The 19,371-nt window shown below is 37.5% G+C and overlaps 1 protein-coding gene across 2 annotated transcripts in view; it reads left to right on the forward strand.

The window, feature by feature from the left end:
- LOC109104261 (metabotropic glutamate receptor 8-like) overlaps positions 1 to 19,371 on the forward strand; it is a 189,148-nt gene that overhangs the window by 1,132 nt on the left and 168,645 nt on the right. For both annotated transcript variants that reach the window (XM_042721648.1, XM_042721649.1), the window contains exon 2: positions 1,197 to 1,991. In XM_042721648.1, coding sequence (XP_042577582.1) covers positions 1,485 to 1,991 — 507 coding nt within the window. In that variant the 5' untranslated portion in view covers positions 1,197 to 1,484. The remainder of the gene's footprint in view (positions 1 to 1,196; positions 1,992 to 19,371) is intronic.

Below are 19,371 nucleotides of genomic sequence, written 5' to 3' on the forward strand. Positions count from 1 at the left end.
GAAAAATGGAATAGTCATTAGAATGGAGCCGTATAGAATATAACAAAACAGAACGGAGTAATTTAGAATACAATAGAGCAATATAGAATCATTACGACAGAACTGTGCCGTTAGAATAGGAGTGAGTCATTTTTATGGAACAGACAAAAATAATACGGTATAGAGAGGGAAATGTTGTTTTTAAGGTAGTATAAAGTTCACAGTAAGATCCAGGGGGAAATGATGGGATTTTTCCTGCGTAGTCTATAGTGTCTGGGTTAGTGTGGGAATTTCAGTGGCATTTGTGCCTCACCAGGAGTGCAGAATCACACTCGGAAGTATGCAGTGGACTTTCCTTTACGTTGTAGAGTGATGCTCTTGGCGCACGGAGGCGGCAGATTGCGCAGCATGTGTCTCTCGGAAGCGCAAGGTTGTGCGTAACATAACGATGACTCTCCAGTGTAGAGTGGGGATGTGAAGGTGTTTCACGAGAGGTTCTCTCTGTCTCGACTCCCTGAACTGTTTCAGGTGTTTAATGTGTGCCAACAACAATGTAAATTAGCAGCCTTCATTTAGGAGCTTAGTGTGGTTCGGCTAAAATGAAAGAAATGTGGACTGATGTAGAATAGCCCACAGGGAGAGACAGAGTGCTATATTTGTATCAAGAGCATAGACTTCTCAAGATACATTACATGTTATTTTAAAAACCGTAAAGGTAATTTCAAAGACTTTTGAATTTAAAAATATAGTGTATAATATTAGTAAACAGTAACATTATAATAAGTACAGTCTATCTGCATTGGCCAAAATTTTTTATATCTGTGGATCCTGAAAAAAAAAGAAGAAAAAACTGTTGTGCAGATCAATCTGCCATAACTCTCCTTGATTACCCTCTGTCCCACTCCACTCCACAAAGCTGTAACAATCGACCCGACAGCTCTATTGTCCACAAATAGACACATTTCCTCTCACTGCGAAATGTCTTTGGTTGTCTATGCAAATGTTAGAGAAGACGGCCTTGATTTTATTTTATTTTCTTCTCAGTGAGGCAGACATGAAAGACCACACTGAGCTCCAAATGACTGTGATGTAATTTCCTCCCTGTCAAGATGCTCGTGTGTTTGATGAGTTTGCTTTGTTGCTTGCATATATTGTGCCTGCGTCATGTTTGATTCTCTCTTTGTGCAGCGACTCATGCAATGTTTTCTTTTCTTTAGATGCTTCTGAAGATGTGAGAGTTTTGGGGCTTGATGTGGAAAGGCACTTGTTTGACATTTTTGCATTTCCTTATATCACCTGTTACCAGTCACATGACATGTACACCAGACGTTTTTGCCACACAAGAAATTCCTGTGGTCTCACTCTAAATGGTCAGAAGGCACAACTTCAGCTTTGAAATGGGCATGGATGGTACCATCCGTCTTTTGACCTATTAGTCCTCAATCCCACCACCGGGAATTTCTGGACCTACATTTCCTCACATTGTCCCCAACGTACCTGTGGATATGGATCTTGTACGCATAAGTCGGACTCAATACCAGCTCCTCCTCTTTCTCTGCTACTGGTTTCCAGTCTCCCTCCAGCGGGTGGAGACACCACCTGTTGAGTATGCCCACTCTATCCGTCTAGACGGCGACATCATCCTGGGTGGCCTGTTTCCGGTTCACTCCCGAGGTGAGCGTGGCGTTCCCTGCGGGGAGTTAAAGAAGGAGAAGGGTATTCACAGACTGGAGGCCATGCTTTTTGCAATTGACCTCATCAACAAAGACCCAGAGCTGCTGCCCAACGTGACACTGGGGGCCCGTATCCTGGACACCTGCTCACGGGACACCTACGCCCTGGAGCAGTCGCTTACTTTTGTACAAGCTCTCATTGAGCGTGACGGTTCGGATGTACGCTGTGCCAATGGAGACCAGCCCATATTTGCCAAGCCAGATAAAATCGTTGGAGTCATTGGTGCAGCTGCCAGCTCTGTCTCCATCATGGTTGCCAACATCTTGAGGCTTTTTAAGGTAAGACGGCTCAACTTGTCCTTCTTGGGATTGGGAGTGGGGTTATGAGGCTGTTTGAGGTAAGCAGGGTTATATAAGAGGTCTAATATTGCCCTTCTGGGGACTGAAAATTGGGTAAAGTCTGCAGCTGTTGTGAATGGGGTTACAGTGTAGTGTAGTGCTTAACAATCTGGAATGTGCTTTGAAAAGGTGTAGATTGAAAACTACAATCAAGACCAGCCCCTATTTGCCAAGTTCAACAAAATTGTTGGGTCATCATGGCAAATGTGTCTTGATCATGTTCACCAACATAATTAGGCTGTTTGAGGTAAGCAGGGTCCCATAAGAGGTCTAGCATTGCCCTTCTGGGGCCTGGGAATGGGACAGTCTGTAGCTGTTTAGAATGGTGGTTATAGTACAGAGTAGTTGTTAACAGTCTTGGCCGGGCATTGAAAGGGTGTAGATTGAAACCTACAATCAAGACCAGCCCACATTTGCCAAGTGTGACGAAATTGTTGGGGTCATTGGGGCATATGTCTCCATCATGTTTGCTAACTCCTTCTGAGGTAAGAAGGGTCCCATAAGAAGTCTAAACTTGCCCTTCTGGTGTCTGGAAATGGGGCATATTTAGTTCTAGGAACTCTGTTTGGGGGAACTAGGTCTTACTTCAGAGCAGGGTCTAAAACAGTTCTGTAGGAACTACCAGTGATGTAAGTGTATGCTGACTGGCCAGACGTATATGGAACACCGGCTTTAAAAAGCCATGTAAAAATATTTACTCCACGAACATGGAAAACTGTAATAATGGCATTTAGCTACCTGTTTTCTGCAGCGTTGTGTGCTTTTCTGGGCCTCGATGATATGTAACACTGCAAGTTAAAACAAAGCAAGTTGCCACAGGAGATTTCTCTTAGCCCAACTTTTTGCTCTTTCAATCACGTAAATTGTGTGTTTACATTCCATCTCCATTATCACGAAACCCGCAAAACACAACAAAAACTGTGAATGAAGATGTCACTGTCATCTGCTTCTGAGTTGCTGCTCCCAAGGAAAGGTGCAAGTGCAACCAGGAAAACGGCCTGAGGGAGAAATTTGTTCTCTAGGAACCTGCATGCTGGCTAGTTCCTAGAACTAAGTTCTTAGAATAGGAGATTTAGTCAGATTTTCATGCTCTTTCAATCACATTAATTGTGCATTTACATTCCTTCTCTGTTATCATGAAACCCACAACATACAATAAAAACAGCTCCAATCATGGCATCCTCCATTCACCTGTTGTTGACATTCATAAATGCAGCGAATAAAGACGTAGATGTCAACCGCTTCAGAGTTCCTGCTGCCAGTGAAAAAACAACCAGGAAAATGGCCCGAGGGAAAAATTGGTTCTCTAGGAACCACCATGCTGACGAACCACCAGATGGAGAGTGTGTTTGAAATTTGGTGCTGACGCGACCTTCATAGTGACAACAGCCAATCACATTAGTTGTATTTATTTGCATAAGGCAATCTGATTGGCTGCCGCCTGCATTGGTGCTTGAAAATTTGAAAAACTTCTGTGGCGAGCAATGGATCCTACGTGACGGACCCACAATTTATTTCAGCAACAATTGATGTCACTCCATTCAAAGTACCATATTGTTAGAATGTACCATAAGTGGTCTAAACTAGCCCTTCTGGGGCCTGTAAATGGGGTGTAGTCTGTAGCTGTTGTGAATGATGGTTATAATACAGTGTAGGTGTGAATAGTCTGGGCTGGAAAGGGTGTCGATTAAAACCCTCAATCAAGACCAGCCCATATTTGCCAAGTTTGACACAATTGTCGGGTCATAGTGGTACTGTAGTGTAGTGGTTAACAATCTTGATCAGGAGCCAAAAGATTGCAGGTAAAAATAGTACAAGAAGCAATACATGGCTATTGTCTCCATGAACAAAGTACTTAACCCCAGGTTGCCTGGGGATATTGTCCTCTTATGCAAAGCAAGTCTCTTTGGATAAGTTTCTGCTAGCTTACTTTCTAAGTCTTTTCCAATTGCTCTTTGAAGTAGACAAGGTCTTCATAACCACAGGTGACTTCACAACTTCTGTTGTTGGAAATATGTTATGACAGAGTGTGTGTGCATGTTGGCCTGGAAGAATATCAAGGCAGGATGATTTCGGAGAATGATGCCGCCCAAATTCTATTAGAATCTAAATGTACGTCTCCCTACCCAGCAGGAAGATGACTGTTTCTTGGCAAATATGACAGCGAAATGAACTCTGGCATTTTGCTATGCTTGTCAGTGGAAATTAAGGGAAGCAGGGGGCTCTTTTTCTGCTGTTGTTTATGGATGTGAACAGCTAAAGTTCAGCAGTGGCAACCTGTTACAATCTAGTCTTCGCTAGAAGAACACCGCCTCCAGTAGATTCTAGGAATCCTATAGGAATGGGCTGCATTCAGTATGTCCCATAAGGAATTATATCCATATCTATAGACTGAAGTGGCCTCTTGACAACAATAGATTTTTACTTGTTCATGTTTATAAGCATTCTAAATAACACTTCTGGCCGACTGCTCATTGTAGTTGTCAAAGGAACAACTCACAGCTGCCCTGTGCCAATTAACCACACAATGTTAATGAAACTCTCTGCTGTTTATGCCACACTCATTAGCTGACCATGATTTGACTGATTGATGTAGACACATTGTGCCAAACGACCCATCCGCAGTTAATGACGCATGTCCCATACTGCAAGCACAGATCTTTTTCTGTAACACCATGTCAGCTGTCAGACTTTGATATCAGGAAGCAATCACACTAAACATGATTAGAAGAGACATTGTCTTGGGTGTTGAGCAAGAAAATGTGCATGTGACTGTGTATCTGCTTGGTCTCAACAGGAAAGCCACTTAAAGGCCTGTGAAATGCTATGGTATTAGATACAAAAAGAGCACTAGAGTGAATGCTATTGAATGTGAAATGGCTGGCTTCTATGATATTCCTACACATCAACTGTCCTTCATTATTATTTATGAGAATCTGTGGTTTTATCCCTTTGGCGTTTTTTAAATGTTCAGAATCATTGGATGCAAATGTATCTAGACTAGAGAGTTTCTAGAGTTATGGGCTGTGGCTCATTTTAAACTAGATGCAGTCTGACACTTGGCATCGCAAATGGCATTCATTGCCTACTGTGAGTGTGTCAAAAGTTCAGACTAATTATCTAAGGATCAATGCTCTATATTTGAAACGCATTGAAAATGACCTTTGCATATTTGTGTATTGTTGCAGATTGAAATTTTGTGTTTTCTCTTCATTAGCAAGTCGATTTAGATAAAGTAGTAGTTAACTGTAAATAAAAGCCAAACCGAAGAGCCTACTTTCCATGCCTACGCTCCAGAATCATGTGGTGAAAACTGACTTGTATTGAAATGGGGGTTTCATGACACTTTAAATGGCACGTTTAAAACATGTTGCTCTTGATAGGCATACCTGCAGTATTTTTAGCCGCAGTCATTCATTTAGCCACTGAAAACACTTGTATGTATGTGAATGGCAGTATATGAGAGTGCCTGCATCACCGTGAACAGGGGCTCATGCCAGCACATAGTGATTCTGAATGGGACAGATGGAGTTCCCCGGCAGAACTCCTGTTTAGGTAATCGCTACAGCATTAGCATGCCTAGCGAGAGGAGGGCCACAGGCTGTTAGTCCCCTGATTTCCATTCCTTTGACAGTCCCAGCGCACTGCAGGTGCAATTCAGATGCAATTCATTGGGGAGGTGATTTATCAGGGCAACCCTGCAGGTGGGGTCTTACCACATGAGATTTCTGAGTGAAAGAGGAAGGGCTCATACTTGCACACACATAATGCCGTTGTGTATTATATTGACTGTAAAATGTAGCAAGCTGCCTTGCTTTCTACTGCCTGGATGCCTTCGAAGGTAGAAACCTCACACAAGCGTCTGATCTGAAGTGCATTGGCACACAAATAGCACTACTTACTAGGATGCTAAAATAATAATGTGGTAATAAGCAAAATGGCTTTACCTTAAATGCACAACACATGAACACTGAGTAGAACTGTAAATTTGCAATGCATTTTGGGATTGCTTTATTAGCAAGTACTTGTAAAGCTGTTTTTTAAACTGGCAAAAGAAGATACATGAGAAGACTTACAATGCCTATAAAATTGCTAGGTTCACTAGGTTTTGGAAAAGATCCCAACTCTTCCATCAGTGCTGGTGGGACAGTGAGTTTGGTTGCTAATTAAGATGCTTGTTATGGCTTCGATGAACCTCGGGTGTGAGACGGCGTTTCACTGCAGCCTGTTCTTATTATTTAACATTTTTTTAGCAATATTACACTCATTGCCAAACAATCGGCATGCATATTCATGAAGTCAGGCCCCAACACTCTGCATTCATTGAGCATTCACATTGAACTCTTTCAAGAAAGACTAAAATAATAATGATTTTGTTCTGACTGTAGCAATCATTTATTTGTAATACAAAAGCTGCTGAGAACAGGATTTGTGTTGTAACTGGAGTTTCCATGTAAGTTCATGTAAACATTGAGGAAATTTAAATTTTATGAACTTATTCAATGTGCAACACGGCCGTTTTGTGTGTGGATTTTGAGAGAAAGAGAGAAATGACCTTATTGTTGGTTTATTGATTTACTTGTCAATCCTTAAAAGTTTTTCCACATCCTAACATTATTGTTCAGATTTTTACAAATAGCACACTACTAGGACTCTATTATGATGGATAGATTACTTTTATGGCAGCTTTTAGCGAGACTAATTTCAGTGTTTTATCTTAGGTGTGAGTAAAAGGGGTCTGGATGGTTTTGACAGTGAAGTGCAAAATACGGCTGGATCAATAGAGCATCAGTCACAATTGTGTTGAAACACACCAACCTTTGTGCCTCTGAAAGCTTGATTCAATTACAAGCCACAGGCATTGAGATTACTTGTTTATCCAGTAGCAACATGTTGCCCTGTCCATTCAGCCACGGTGGCTTTTACTTGAGGTTTTGCCCAGATGTAAGAGAACAAAGGTAAAATCATGTCAGAGTCATGCTGAGAGCTAAATTGGCGAGTGTAAATGTTTTTTATAAATTCACTCTGCATCTCAGTTTGAAGTTAAAGAGAAAGACTAATGCGTCGCATTTCAACGAGAACAGCCCGTGAATTATGAATCGATTTTGTGCTTCATTACTCTAGAAAGACAACAATTAGATTAAAATGTAATTAACCAACAGATGCACATTATGTTGGGTTGAGTCAGCGAGACCGTTATCGTTAGTCTCTGCGTTTTTATGCAAAGGTCAGAATGAACCGCGCTCTTCCGTGGCTTATTTAGACCACGAAGTGCGCCACGGCATAAATCACTCGCCTGCCACTGTGCTATAATGGATTGTGTAATGAAGTTGGCATTTTCATAAAGTTTTTTTTTCTTCTCTTATTGAACCAGTGCTCTTAAGTTAATTTCAGCAGATGGGTTTTCTTGCAAGCTGAAAATCATTGGCATCAAAGCATGAGGCCATTAAACCTTTGCACCTTCCTAAATCTATTGAATTGCATCTTCTTGGCTCGAACCATCTGTGCACGGCTGAATGCATGTTTTATGCTATATATAGTGCTGGAAATTAAATGTGAAAATGCATTCATAAGCATGTAGTAATGCCTACTTTTTGAATAATCCAGTGAAATTCAAAAATGAAATTTACTTTGCAGCATTATTTTCTCTCCATTCAAAACTATACACTCTTAAATATAAAGGCTTCTTATTGACATCTACACTCTAAAAAAATGCTGGGTCGTTTCAAATATATAAAGGTTCTATATTGTCATTGATGGTTCCATGAAGAACCTTTAACATTTAACACTCTTAAAAATAAAGGTTCCAAATGTTTTTTTTTTTTTTTTTTTTTTTTTTTTTTGCAGTGATACCATAGAAGAACCATTTTTGATTCCTCAAAGAACCTTCCCGGGAACAGTTCCTAAAAGAACCATGTTTTTTCTTAGTGTGAAGAACATTGTAATAATCTAAAGAAGTTTTTTCTGTTATAAGAAACTTTGGTGGAATGTAAAGGTTCCATGGTTGTTGAAGGTTCTTCACCATAAATGCAGATAAAGAACCTTTATTTTTAAGAGTGAAGGAATGTTTCCATTCCACAAAAAGTTCATTATACTGGAAAATGGTACTTTAGATTATTAAAAATTCTTTGCACTAAGAAAAAAAGGTTATTTAAGAAACTGTTCACTGAAATGTTCTTTAGGGAGCCCAGAATGGCTCTTCTATGGCTTCACCCTTTTGGAATTTTGTTTTCAAGAGTGTAAGAGCTGATATTTCTATAGTTGTGCTGCATTCAATGCCATACTGCCTCAGTCTTATGGCTAAACGTACTTGTGGGCCCTCAGGGACTTCATTGTCAGACGCAGCCTGCGGCACATGGGTTCAGGTTGAAGAGCGTTGGCTCTCAGATGCTGTGCTGGGGTGGAAACCTCGTGAGGATGAGAGCGAGGACGAGTGGGCGAGAGGCCACGGGTGCCACTTAACTATTCCGCCCATTGATTTCCTCCATGAGGAGAATTAAGAGTGTGATAATGGACTCGAGCAGAAATCCGACCGCGAGCCGGAGAGATCTCATTAGACACAACCACACACACAAATACGGGTATAACACAAGTTTATTCAGGTAAAGTTCAGGCCTAGTCTCTAAATTTCCTTCCTAGTAAAGGTCAGAACAATAAAAGGCTCAGAAACAACAGTTTCAAGAGTATATTGTTGGAATTAAATAACAAAAAAAAAAAACATTTTCAATCTGGCATCTATATTGCTTTGTAAAACTAAGACATAATGAAGAGTTCAAATAGTTTCTCAAAGCCTGCGGATTTGACTGTAAAAAAAAACATTTTTTTTTTTTTTTGAATGAATTATCATTTTTTTAACATTTAAAAAAAAAAAAAAAATGTTTTAATGTGAAATACTGTCAGTTTAGGTTTTGCAATTAAAACCTATGGATTACCATATAATTTATAGTCAAAAAACAGAAATCGAACATTCCCAGAAGTCCATGCATGACAAATCTGATTATATTTTATATAGTATACAGTGTTTAATTTTTTTTTTACATTTTTGTAAATGAGATTATATATTTTTACATTCCTTCTTATATATATTTAATGTCTTTGAATGATTTATTGTAATTATAAAAGTTTTAAACTTGAGTGTATTTTGAAAATATTTATGTATTTATTTAGTTTTTATTTTACTTTGTATAACACGAGTTAAACATGAATATATATGATTTAAAAAATATATATATATATCAAACAATTATAAAAAAAAGCTTAAAAAAAGTGGCCTCTTTCTTGGTGTGTCATGTGATTGATGGATATCATATAATCCGATTTGTTCTGACTCACTCATTCACTAAATTCATTTTCTTAATTTAACATGATCTTTTTCTCAGTTTTTCCATTTATAGCTTTTACATTCATCCAATTCTATCTCTATTACTATTCCTTTAAAAAAAAAAAAGCAATAGATACAAGAATAAAATCATTTCAAACAAACAAACACAAGCAACAATCATTTAGATACAAGAACAAAATGCTTGCACACAAACAAACACATGCATTACTCAGTTGAAGTGCTCCTATTTTAGTCACCATTGTTTGTACTTGGATGTCCATTTGGAGCAGTGAATCTGGAGCGCTCTGGAGTCTGTTGTGACTGCAAGCGTAGCATCTTAGCTTCAGACAGTAAAGCCCACTGGGACGAAGCAGATGAGTGTGAAATCTGGTGCCTGGCTGAAAATGACTCCGTGATGGAGAGTGTCTCAGGAGCCTGCTGGTAAACAACACCTCTCCCATTGACAGAGTGGCGATTTGTAGATGGAGCAGGCTGGATCGCGCTCTCATTTTAAATTTAAACTTCAGGCCAGACTACACTTTAAGAGCAGAGATAACTAAATCCATTCACAACCATTATCAGAACTATAACTCTTTAAATTTAAAATTTCAATTCCTTCTGCTTTCTTATTTCGGATTACTTACAACATACAGCAGTGCTCATATCAAGTCGTGTGGCCGAGCGGTTAAAGATTTGGGCTTGGGTGCGAATCTCATCTCAACTTGCTTTTTTCCTTATACATTTTTACTGGGATGACTTATTTTCGCTGGCCAAAACCCTGAAAGGAGCATTTTAGCACGTCTGGTTCCTTCATCCTGAGGTAATGGGTTTTTTGAATGGAATACGTCTGTGCTGAGCACAAGCTCAATACTTTTTCACATCTTGTCCAACAACCTAAAATACATCAGTAATACCTCCTTGTGTTTTTTTGAGCTTTAACTTGTCTTGAAAAAGGTTGTAATGGACATTAAACATCATCTTTATGCTTTCATGTTTATAATAGCACTCTTGGTAACTATCCACACTCAAAACTTTCGGTGAAAATGTTTTTAAATAAAGACTGAAAGAGTGGTTTAAAGGTCATGCTGTGTGTGATTCATTTGTAGCCTATGATTGAATTTGTACTTCTGTTGATTTTATTTTAGCCCTTAAACAGCAAAAAAATACTTTGTTTGCTTGTTATACAGCTCAAATATCTCAATGTTCTTAAATCAAGATACATTTACTTGACAATCAAAATGTTTTAAGATTATTAAATGAACAAATTTGCCAGTTTATGCAATGAACAAGGAAAAATCTACTTTTTAGAAAATCATTTTTGCAGTTTATGGTGTTATATTAGTATATTATTAGAGTTTTTTATTAAAATTTTTAGTCAGTTTTTATTTTGTCATTTCAGTCAAAATTTTTGTAATTTTGTTGTGTGTTTTTGTCATTTATAGAATGTTTTTCTATAGTTTTGATAATTTTTATTTCAGGTTTAGTTGTTTTAGTAGGTATGCCAAGTTAAACTAAATTAAAATAAGAAATGTTGCATATAGCTTTTTAATTTTGGTTTTAGTTAGCAATAATAACTCTGGGTTAGTTCATAAAATTACAGGGTAATAATAGTTGACCTCACGAACAAAACGTGTTAGCATCATAAATCTTTGCTGGTCCCAGAGCTTATATTTTTTTGCAATAATCTAAAACCCAATGGAAAAATCCTATCTGGTTTTCATCAAGTGAACCGGGTGATGTGACCTTCCAAAAATACGTCATCACTGCAGCACCATTTTTTAGTTTTAACCTCCTCACCTGAATGCTAATGTGTGTTTCTCGCTCATTCTCTTTCCTGCTCCGTCTCTCTGTCAGCGTCATTCAGGGGGGTTAGGTGACAGCGACAGGTGTTTATGTGACCTGACAGCCGTGCCGTGTCTCTCTCTGATCAGAACGGGAGGAGGTGTCAGTCTCCGATGGCATGGGAAAGCTTTATTAGGCTGGTGACATTATTGAGAAAAGACACAGAAAAAACATTTTTTTCTCTCGACCACCTCCTCGGAGATGTGTGAATAGTTGGTTTGCTGTTGTAGATTCAGTGCTGGAGTCCTCTGGGAGGCTTTCGGTGTCTAATTGAAGCATGAAATGTACACTGGAAGAAGTGTCAATGTGCATTACAGATCTATAGACGTCAATGACAACCCACTGGCTAAAAGTTCTGCAGCTTTCTCTCTGTCCCATGAGTGAGTTGAGCTCGTCAGAGGCGAAGCCATCTCTTGATTTCAAAGTTCAAGTGCAGGTCTGTTTGTTTATTTCATGAATGTGAGGCGTACATCTTTGTTTTATGAACTGTTTATGGTTCATTCTCAGGAAATGGTGCCATTTGTGTCACAATGAGTTTTAAATGATGATACTGAACTGAGCAGTTTTTGGCCTGTTTTAGTAATAGCCCATTTATATGCTGTTGTCATAATTGTGAATATTTTGGATTAGTTTTTAATTGTAATAAAAATAATAAAAAAATTTCATAAAAATAATAAAAAAAACAACTTTATTAATTACAATTTTAGTAATTTTAGAACAAGCTTATATTGTTTCAGTTTGTGACAAAATTTGTAATTTTTGTAGGTTATATTATTTTTTTATAGCTTTTAATTTTTTTAAGTTTTCACTTTTCAGTTTAATTTAGTTTGGTTCATTTCACATTTATTTGTATAGCACTTTTCACAATACATATTGTTTTCTTCGTCACATAATTTTGACATTTTCATTACAAATACTAATTATAAATACTACTATCAAACATTACCATTTTTACATAACAAAAATTATATGTTTAGGTAATTTAAGTACTTCAACTAACTTTGTTTCATAACAACATTTATATTTAAAAAAAATTCATTGTTTTTAGTTTTTAGAGTTTTTCATCTACTTTTCATAATTTTTTTCAGCTTTTTTTAAATGAACAAACTTTTTCTTTTAGTTAAATTAAATCAACATTGGTTGAACTTAGTCACAGTCAATTTAGTCTGAATTATTAACGTTTAATGCAAATGACATTTTACAATGATCAATTTATTTATTTATTTGCAATATCCCATTTATTCCTCTTACATAAAATCAAATTTTTCCTTTTTTTTTAAAATTGCAATTAAAATAATATTTTATGCTTTTATCATACTTCATGCTTTTTAAAATTTGTTTTACACATTTTCTTATTAAATTAATAATTGTACATAATTTTTCTAATTTGGGCATAAAATGAGTATAATCCTCAAGCTCTTTTAAATTATGAAACCAATCTCAAATTTGACAATTTTTTTTTTAATAGTAAATATATAAGATAAAATGGCATTAAATTAAAATGGAGTGTTAATATATATATTCCAATCTCAAATTTGACAATTTTTTTTTTAATAGTACCATTTCCTGAGAATTATCTGTGAAAATGTTACAGATAAAATGGCATTAAATTAAAATGGAGTGTTTCCACCTGCCTCTGATTAGCAAACCATGCTTCTCTGACTAAAGACTATTGATCCTTCCTCAAGTGTCCAGACACATCTTGTTTTCCTTGCATGGAGCCTTGAGGATATTTGACCTGCTTTTTCATCACTCAGAAATATGGTAATGAGAACATTTTCCAATATGCGGAGAGATGATATTTACTGCGGCTGGATATCATGTTTGCTAATGCGTAGAAGGGGTGAAGAAAACTCAAACAGAAAGGAAAGGTAGGAATATTTTATCTGCTTCTCCTCAATCCCATGTAATTTTAATAGCACTTCCTTTTGGAGTATCTGAGTGAATTATTCATGCGCAGGGACGAGATGAGAGTTTGTCACAGGAAGAGGAAGAAGTGTGCGGGTGTGTTTTATTTGCAGTTTGATGAAGGCACATAATCTCCATTCACTTCACCGCTTGTGTCACCCCTTGACTTTAATTTGCACATTTCCCAATGCCGCCCGGTGCCCACCGTAGTACTGACACCTTTACAGCTCCTCTTGAGCACATACACAATCCTGAAGTAAAAAAAAAAAAATCAAGAAAAGAGACTGAAAGGGAGTTGCAGGGCTGGAATTTTTTTGTGTGTGCCGTTGCCATATAAGGGCAAAGGGTGGGGCTTGTCCACCCTGATAGACAGCTGACTCACCCAATCAGAACTGCCGGATTTTTGTATTCCACTCTGTTCGAACTCAAACTTTCAGGAAAAATGTTTGAAAATAAAGACTGTAAGAGTTGTTGGAAGCTTGGTTGAAGTCATGCGACCCTGGTGTAGTTTGTTTGTAGCTTATGTTTTGCTTTTTGCTTCTGGTATTGTTTTATTGATACTTTTTTTTTTTTAACTGCAAGAAAGTATTTTTTTTTTACTCATTTTTGTTTTTTAACTTATTTCATAGTTGAAGTATCTATCCATTCGTAAATTAAGATATATTTACTTTAGAGAAAAAAAAAACAAGTTGTATTTGTTAAGATATTTGTTACTATTTTCAGCATAAAGTCACTTAATTTTGATGATTATTTCAACAAGACTGTGATGTTAAGACTGTGACAGAGATTTTAATCTAAAGGCCAATGGAAAAATGCTTTTTTTTTAGTTTTTTGATCGAGAGAACTGTGATGCAGATTCACCACTGCATCACTGTCAGTAGCCGGATAGAGAGCGGTGTGGCTGTTTAATCAAAACTCCTTTCCCATCAGACACTAGGAGCCTCATATTTGGCCCTGTAATTAGAGCTCAGATGGCTGAGAAAGACTCTCGTCCACTAGTTTTAATTAGAGTTTGCCTTCACACGGGTCAGGAGGTTGTTTGAGGTGCTGCTGGCAGCTAATGAGAGATGGAGGGTAGTGGTGGTGAATGGGTGAAGCACACTGCCTTTAGGTATGTAATTAGCAGCATGTGAAAAAAACATTGTCCTAATATCATGTAGATTTTATGTTTATTAAGCTAAAAGAACTAGTGGAAGCGTGTTTGGGAGTAGCTATAGCTAAAATTAGACATACTGCTTTGTTTAGTACTGTAGCTGTTTTCCAAGTACCGTGGCTTTCCAGTAATACAGTAGGTCTCTTTTTTTTTTTTTCCTTAACAAGTAAAGGTGTGGACATGGCTTTTTGTATTCTATTTTGTATGATTTTTATTTTTTTCCAAATTGTATTATTCAGTTAGTTTTATAACTAAACAAGCTGAGGGTGTAATCACATGCTAGCTTTGGAAAGTCATTTTAGCAAATCATTTTGTTCATACAGTTCATTTCAATGACTGAATAAACAGAAGTAATATTTAACTATCATAAATATATTAAATACATAAAAATAACATAATATACAAAAATATTTAAAATAAAAACAAAACATATATACATAAAAAATATACATGCGTGTGTGTATTTATATATACATAATAAATATACACAATACACACACATATATTATGTAAAAAAATTTTTTTTATTTTGGATCCGATTAATCGCGATTAATCATTTTACAGCAATAAAGAAGAAAGATTAATTGCTTTTTTAAATAAATGTAATCCAGAAATCTTGAAAAAATTCTAATTTAATTAAAAATCTTTATTAAGTTTGAAATTTCATTGGAGTATTAGCTTTAAAAAAAACAACCATTGAGAAAAAAAAAATTATGTAAAAAAAAAAAAAAAAAATTACTAGTAAAATTTTGCAAACAATTACAAATAAACCGCGAGTAACACATTGAATTAAACATGAAATGAAGAAAAAACTGAAATGGTATTTTCTTGTAAAACATCTATTGCAGTCACAATAAAATATTGCTAGTAAATTTCACAAATAAGTACAAAAAATGCCAAGTAACACTTGAATTAAATGTCAAATTTTGAAGTAGAATGTAAAAAAGATTTTTCAAAGTTGTAAATAAAACAAAAATACAGTTTTAGTCTTTCTGCTTTAAAATATCATGTTTCATTTAGTATTACTTGCCATTTAAAAATTGCAAGTAAACTTGTTTGTTTTTTGGGGTATTGTCTTATAAAATATACTCCAGTAATTATTGTTTTATTTACAAAACAATTCATCTGTATTTCACGTCTGCATTATGAAATTCAAGATTAACCACCACATGTGAGACGACAGGCCTATTCTTTTATCGCTGATGCAGCAAATATCGTAACTAATAACGTATGTATGAAAATCTTTTCACTCCCAAAGAATTTCAGTTTTCTCATCTTGAGTCTCGCTGTGAAGAACACAGTCAGGGAGAGAATTTTATCATGAAGCGTCACTGTCACACATAATTAACTGTAGGCCATTTTTCACCAGCCGCCGCTCTATTAGCAATTTGTTTAACCGAGAAATCAAGTGTCCATAAATCAAACCCGTGCCACGCTAAGAAGTAAACAGACACCTGTGATTGTTCTCTGCCTCTGCTTTGGCTCCAGATGACTTTGTGTGTTTGCTAATTGACCTTATTAATTTGGTATGATGACCAGCAGCTCCATACCAGGCGTAATATGCAGTCCCATCAAAGTCGCTAATATTGTCAGTATAGAAATTCACATGACAGGATTTCACAAATGAACATTATTCTTTTGAATTCTGAACAAGCTTGGAGCAGAATACGTGGGAATGTCTTGTGTGAAAAATGGCCCTAGCACAGATTTCCTTTTGTCTTCAAAGATGGCGTCTTTGAAGAGCGCTGGAAAAAAGGCTTTGGTAATCTCTCTTTAAGGATGTTGCAACTTCCTCTCAGCAGGGACGTGCGCTCAGACCAGAAATGTGCACGATAATTCACTCTGGGTTGGATCTACTTCAACAGAATTTAGAGGAGCTTCCAAGAAAGGGAAGGTTAGAAATCCCTGGCCAGCTTTTAGAGTGGGAATTGTGAAGAAAGCGGCAAGGAAAATGAATGTTTTATATGCAAAATTTGTCATGAAACGCATTGCTTCTGTAGTGTGTCATATTTCTGAGTAAAATGTGGTATGTACCAAGAAAATATTTAGGGCAAGGCTTGAGTTTATCAATAGGGAATTGATATTTTGCATTAAAAAAAGCATTTAAGCAATAACATCTGCTAAAAAGAAAAGATTTTTCAGAGTTGGAGTGAGGTTTTTTAAATCATTTTTATTAAACATTAAAAACATAAAAGCAGACTGCAGTTAAAAATGGCATCTTTTTCATATTAAGATGGTAATGAGGTTTTTTTTTTTTTTTTAAGTAAACCTTTTGTTCACTAAAGTTACATTTGTTTGATTAAAAATACAATAACAACAGAAATATAGTGAAATATTTTTTAAATGTAAAATAACTGTTTTTTTTATGTGAATATATTGTAAAATGTAATTTATTCCTGTGATAAAAAGCTGCATTTTTAGCATCATTTCTTCAGTCTCACATGTTCCTTCAGAAATCGTTCTTATAAACTGATTTGCTGCTCAAGAAACATTTATGATTATTATCACATTTACATGTACATTTAATCATTTAGCAGACGCTTTTATCCAAAGCGACTTACAGAGTTGATTAATCAACAGTTGTGTTGCTTTATATTTTTGTGAAAATTGTGATAATTTGTTTTTTTTCAGGATTCTTTGATGAAAAGAACGGCATTTATTTGAATTTTTGTTAAAGGTCATTAATTTAAAAAGAATACTATAGTGTTACTGTATAATATATAAGAAATTAAGGATGCATTAAATTAATGAGAAAATTTCTGTATTTAATAAATGTATTTCTAGATATTGTGCATGCATATTAAGCTTTTTAAAAATTTTGATTTAATTTATAATTTTTTAATCATCTGCACTCTAATGTGTAAAATCAAGATGTAACGCCTTCTGCAAAGTTAAAAAGCTGTACAAGTTGAACACAAATGTCGTGGAGTATCAAGATGGTGATATCGTAAATCGAATCATATAAAATTGCTCGCTGTTGCACATTAGCCCACTGGGGGTCGCATAAACATTTATGTTACGTTCATTCATCAATCTTTTTGAAGAGACAGGTTGGTAATAAAATGTAAAATCTACACAGGGACACAGATGGAAATAAAAAGTTTTACCAGCAAAGGGACCTGAGCGTTCGTGATGTCCTCTGTCCCGTATATAGGCTCTGAAGGTCAGGCGTGAGTCTGGTGGGGGTCATTTTGAGCAGAACAGCCCTTGAGACAGCGGACAGGAACACTGGAGAAGAAAGTCCATTAACACTGATGCAGAAACCATTGATGAGTGCATATAAATAGTCAGAGGCTGTTAGTAAATGCCTATAGCTTGTGAATGAGATGGTCTGACCTATTGACATTTCACAGGCCTCTAGGGGACGCGTGTTTTAATGTTGCTCAAAGCTGACAATGGTGCATGAAAACACTGTTTCTCTTTAAGGGAGAATTCTAATTAAAAACAATAAATCAAAATTGATCATGTGCTTGTGCGTCATTCACAGCTGTATTGAGAATGCCCATAAAATTTCAAATGAGTTCCTGAATTTGAAGTGATTTTGGAATTTAGGTGGCAAACTATGAAAGTTTGTTTCTGCAACGGGATTAAAAAAAAAAAAAAAACTATAAAAAGCAATTATAAGTTTACATCTTGGAAATCAGACTTTTTAAAACTCTGTATTGCGTGATGTTAATGTCAGGGGTTTGGCAAGGGAGGAACTCAGGTGCAGACAGGAAGTAACTAAACACAGGATTTATTTAACAAAAAGGGAAAACAAAAACCCACGGGGGGGGAAAACAAGGGCTAGGGTAGACACTAAATAATTCTACAAAACACAATAAACAAGGTAGACAAAGACTCTGAACACTAACTACTAACAAACACTCACTGCTAGACAAAAGACTTCTTTGAGGGGTTTCAAGGACAAGATATCTCTGGAGGCTGACTGGTAGGAACACATAAGTTGAACAATCACAATGAACCGACAAAAGACAGAGCACACTAGGAGATCTAAATAGGGGAACTATCAAGACACGACAGTGGCACAGATAGGACAATCACGACAAGACTAGGATAACAAGGGGGCGGGGCAAAGGGAACGAGACAACACAAGCCATGGCCCAAAGACAAGGCCATGTGCTTGTACAGAAAACACGGGTCTGTCATGATCCTGCCTCTAGACTAGAGAAAAGTCAGGACATGATGGCAGGACCATGACAGAACCCCTCCCTTAAGGAGCGGCTTCCAGACGGGAACATCAAACGCGGGACATGACTGACTGGGACAGAGACAAAAACCAACACGACATGACAAATAGTAATAAGGGCAGACATGAAAACACAACAATAGGGTTAGGGTGGCATATCAAGAAAAACAAACAGGGAAGGGGAGGAGGCGGGACCACAAAGTTCATGGGGGACAGACCAGGGTGGGTGGGTGGGGTAGGAGTCTTAGGAGGACGGGACGAAGGCTGACAACGAGGGGTTCGGGCAGGTCTGGGTGGTCTAGGGTGGGGAGTGGTCTCAGGACCATTTACAACAGAGGGACATGACATGAGAACTCACGTGACACGGGGAAACATCTACTGGACACGGGGAAAAACACCTACGGGTCAACGGGGCAAGATTCAGGGGAGACAGAAACTGGGTCAGGAGTAGCACTAACTGTGGTTTGGCTCGATATCTCTGGGGACAGGGTCAGGGGACAAGACAGGACTGGTGGGGATTTCCAGGATCTGGACAAGATGGGACAAATAATCTGAGAAGGCTTTAGCAGCTAGGATAACTGGCATCTCCTTACGAGATGAGACAGACTGTACTAGAGTCTTTGCTGCAGAGTCGGCCCGCGGCTCTCTCCTCCGCTCTCACGACTGCAGACTTGCATACAGCTCTCTTCTTTTGCCGGCTCGGGCACGCCAGCGCTCACCGCTGCTGGCTCGGGCACGCTCACCGCTGCTGGCTCGGGCACGCTCACCGCTGCTGGCACGGGCACGCCAGCGCTCACCGCTGCTCGCTCGGGCACGCTCTCCGCTGCTGGCTTGGGCACGCTCACCGCTGCTGGCTCGGGCACGCTCACCGCTGCTGGCACGGGCACGCCAGCGCTCACACTGCTGC

The sequence above is a fragment of the Cyprinus carpio genome, chromosome B4 (assembly GCF_018340385.1).
Source record: "Cyprinus carpio isolate SPL01 chromosome B4, ASM1834038v1, whole genome shotgun sequence".
Taxonomy (NCBI): domain Eukaryota; kingdom Metazoa; phylum Chordata; class Actinopteri; order Cypriniformes; family Cyprinidae; genus Cyprinus; species Cyprinus carpio.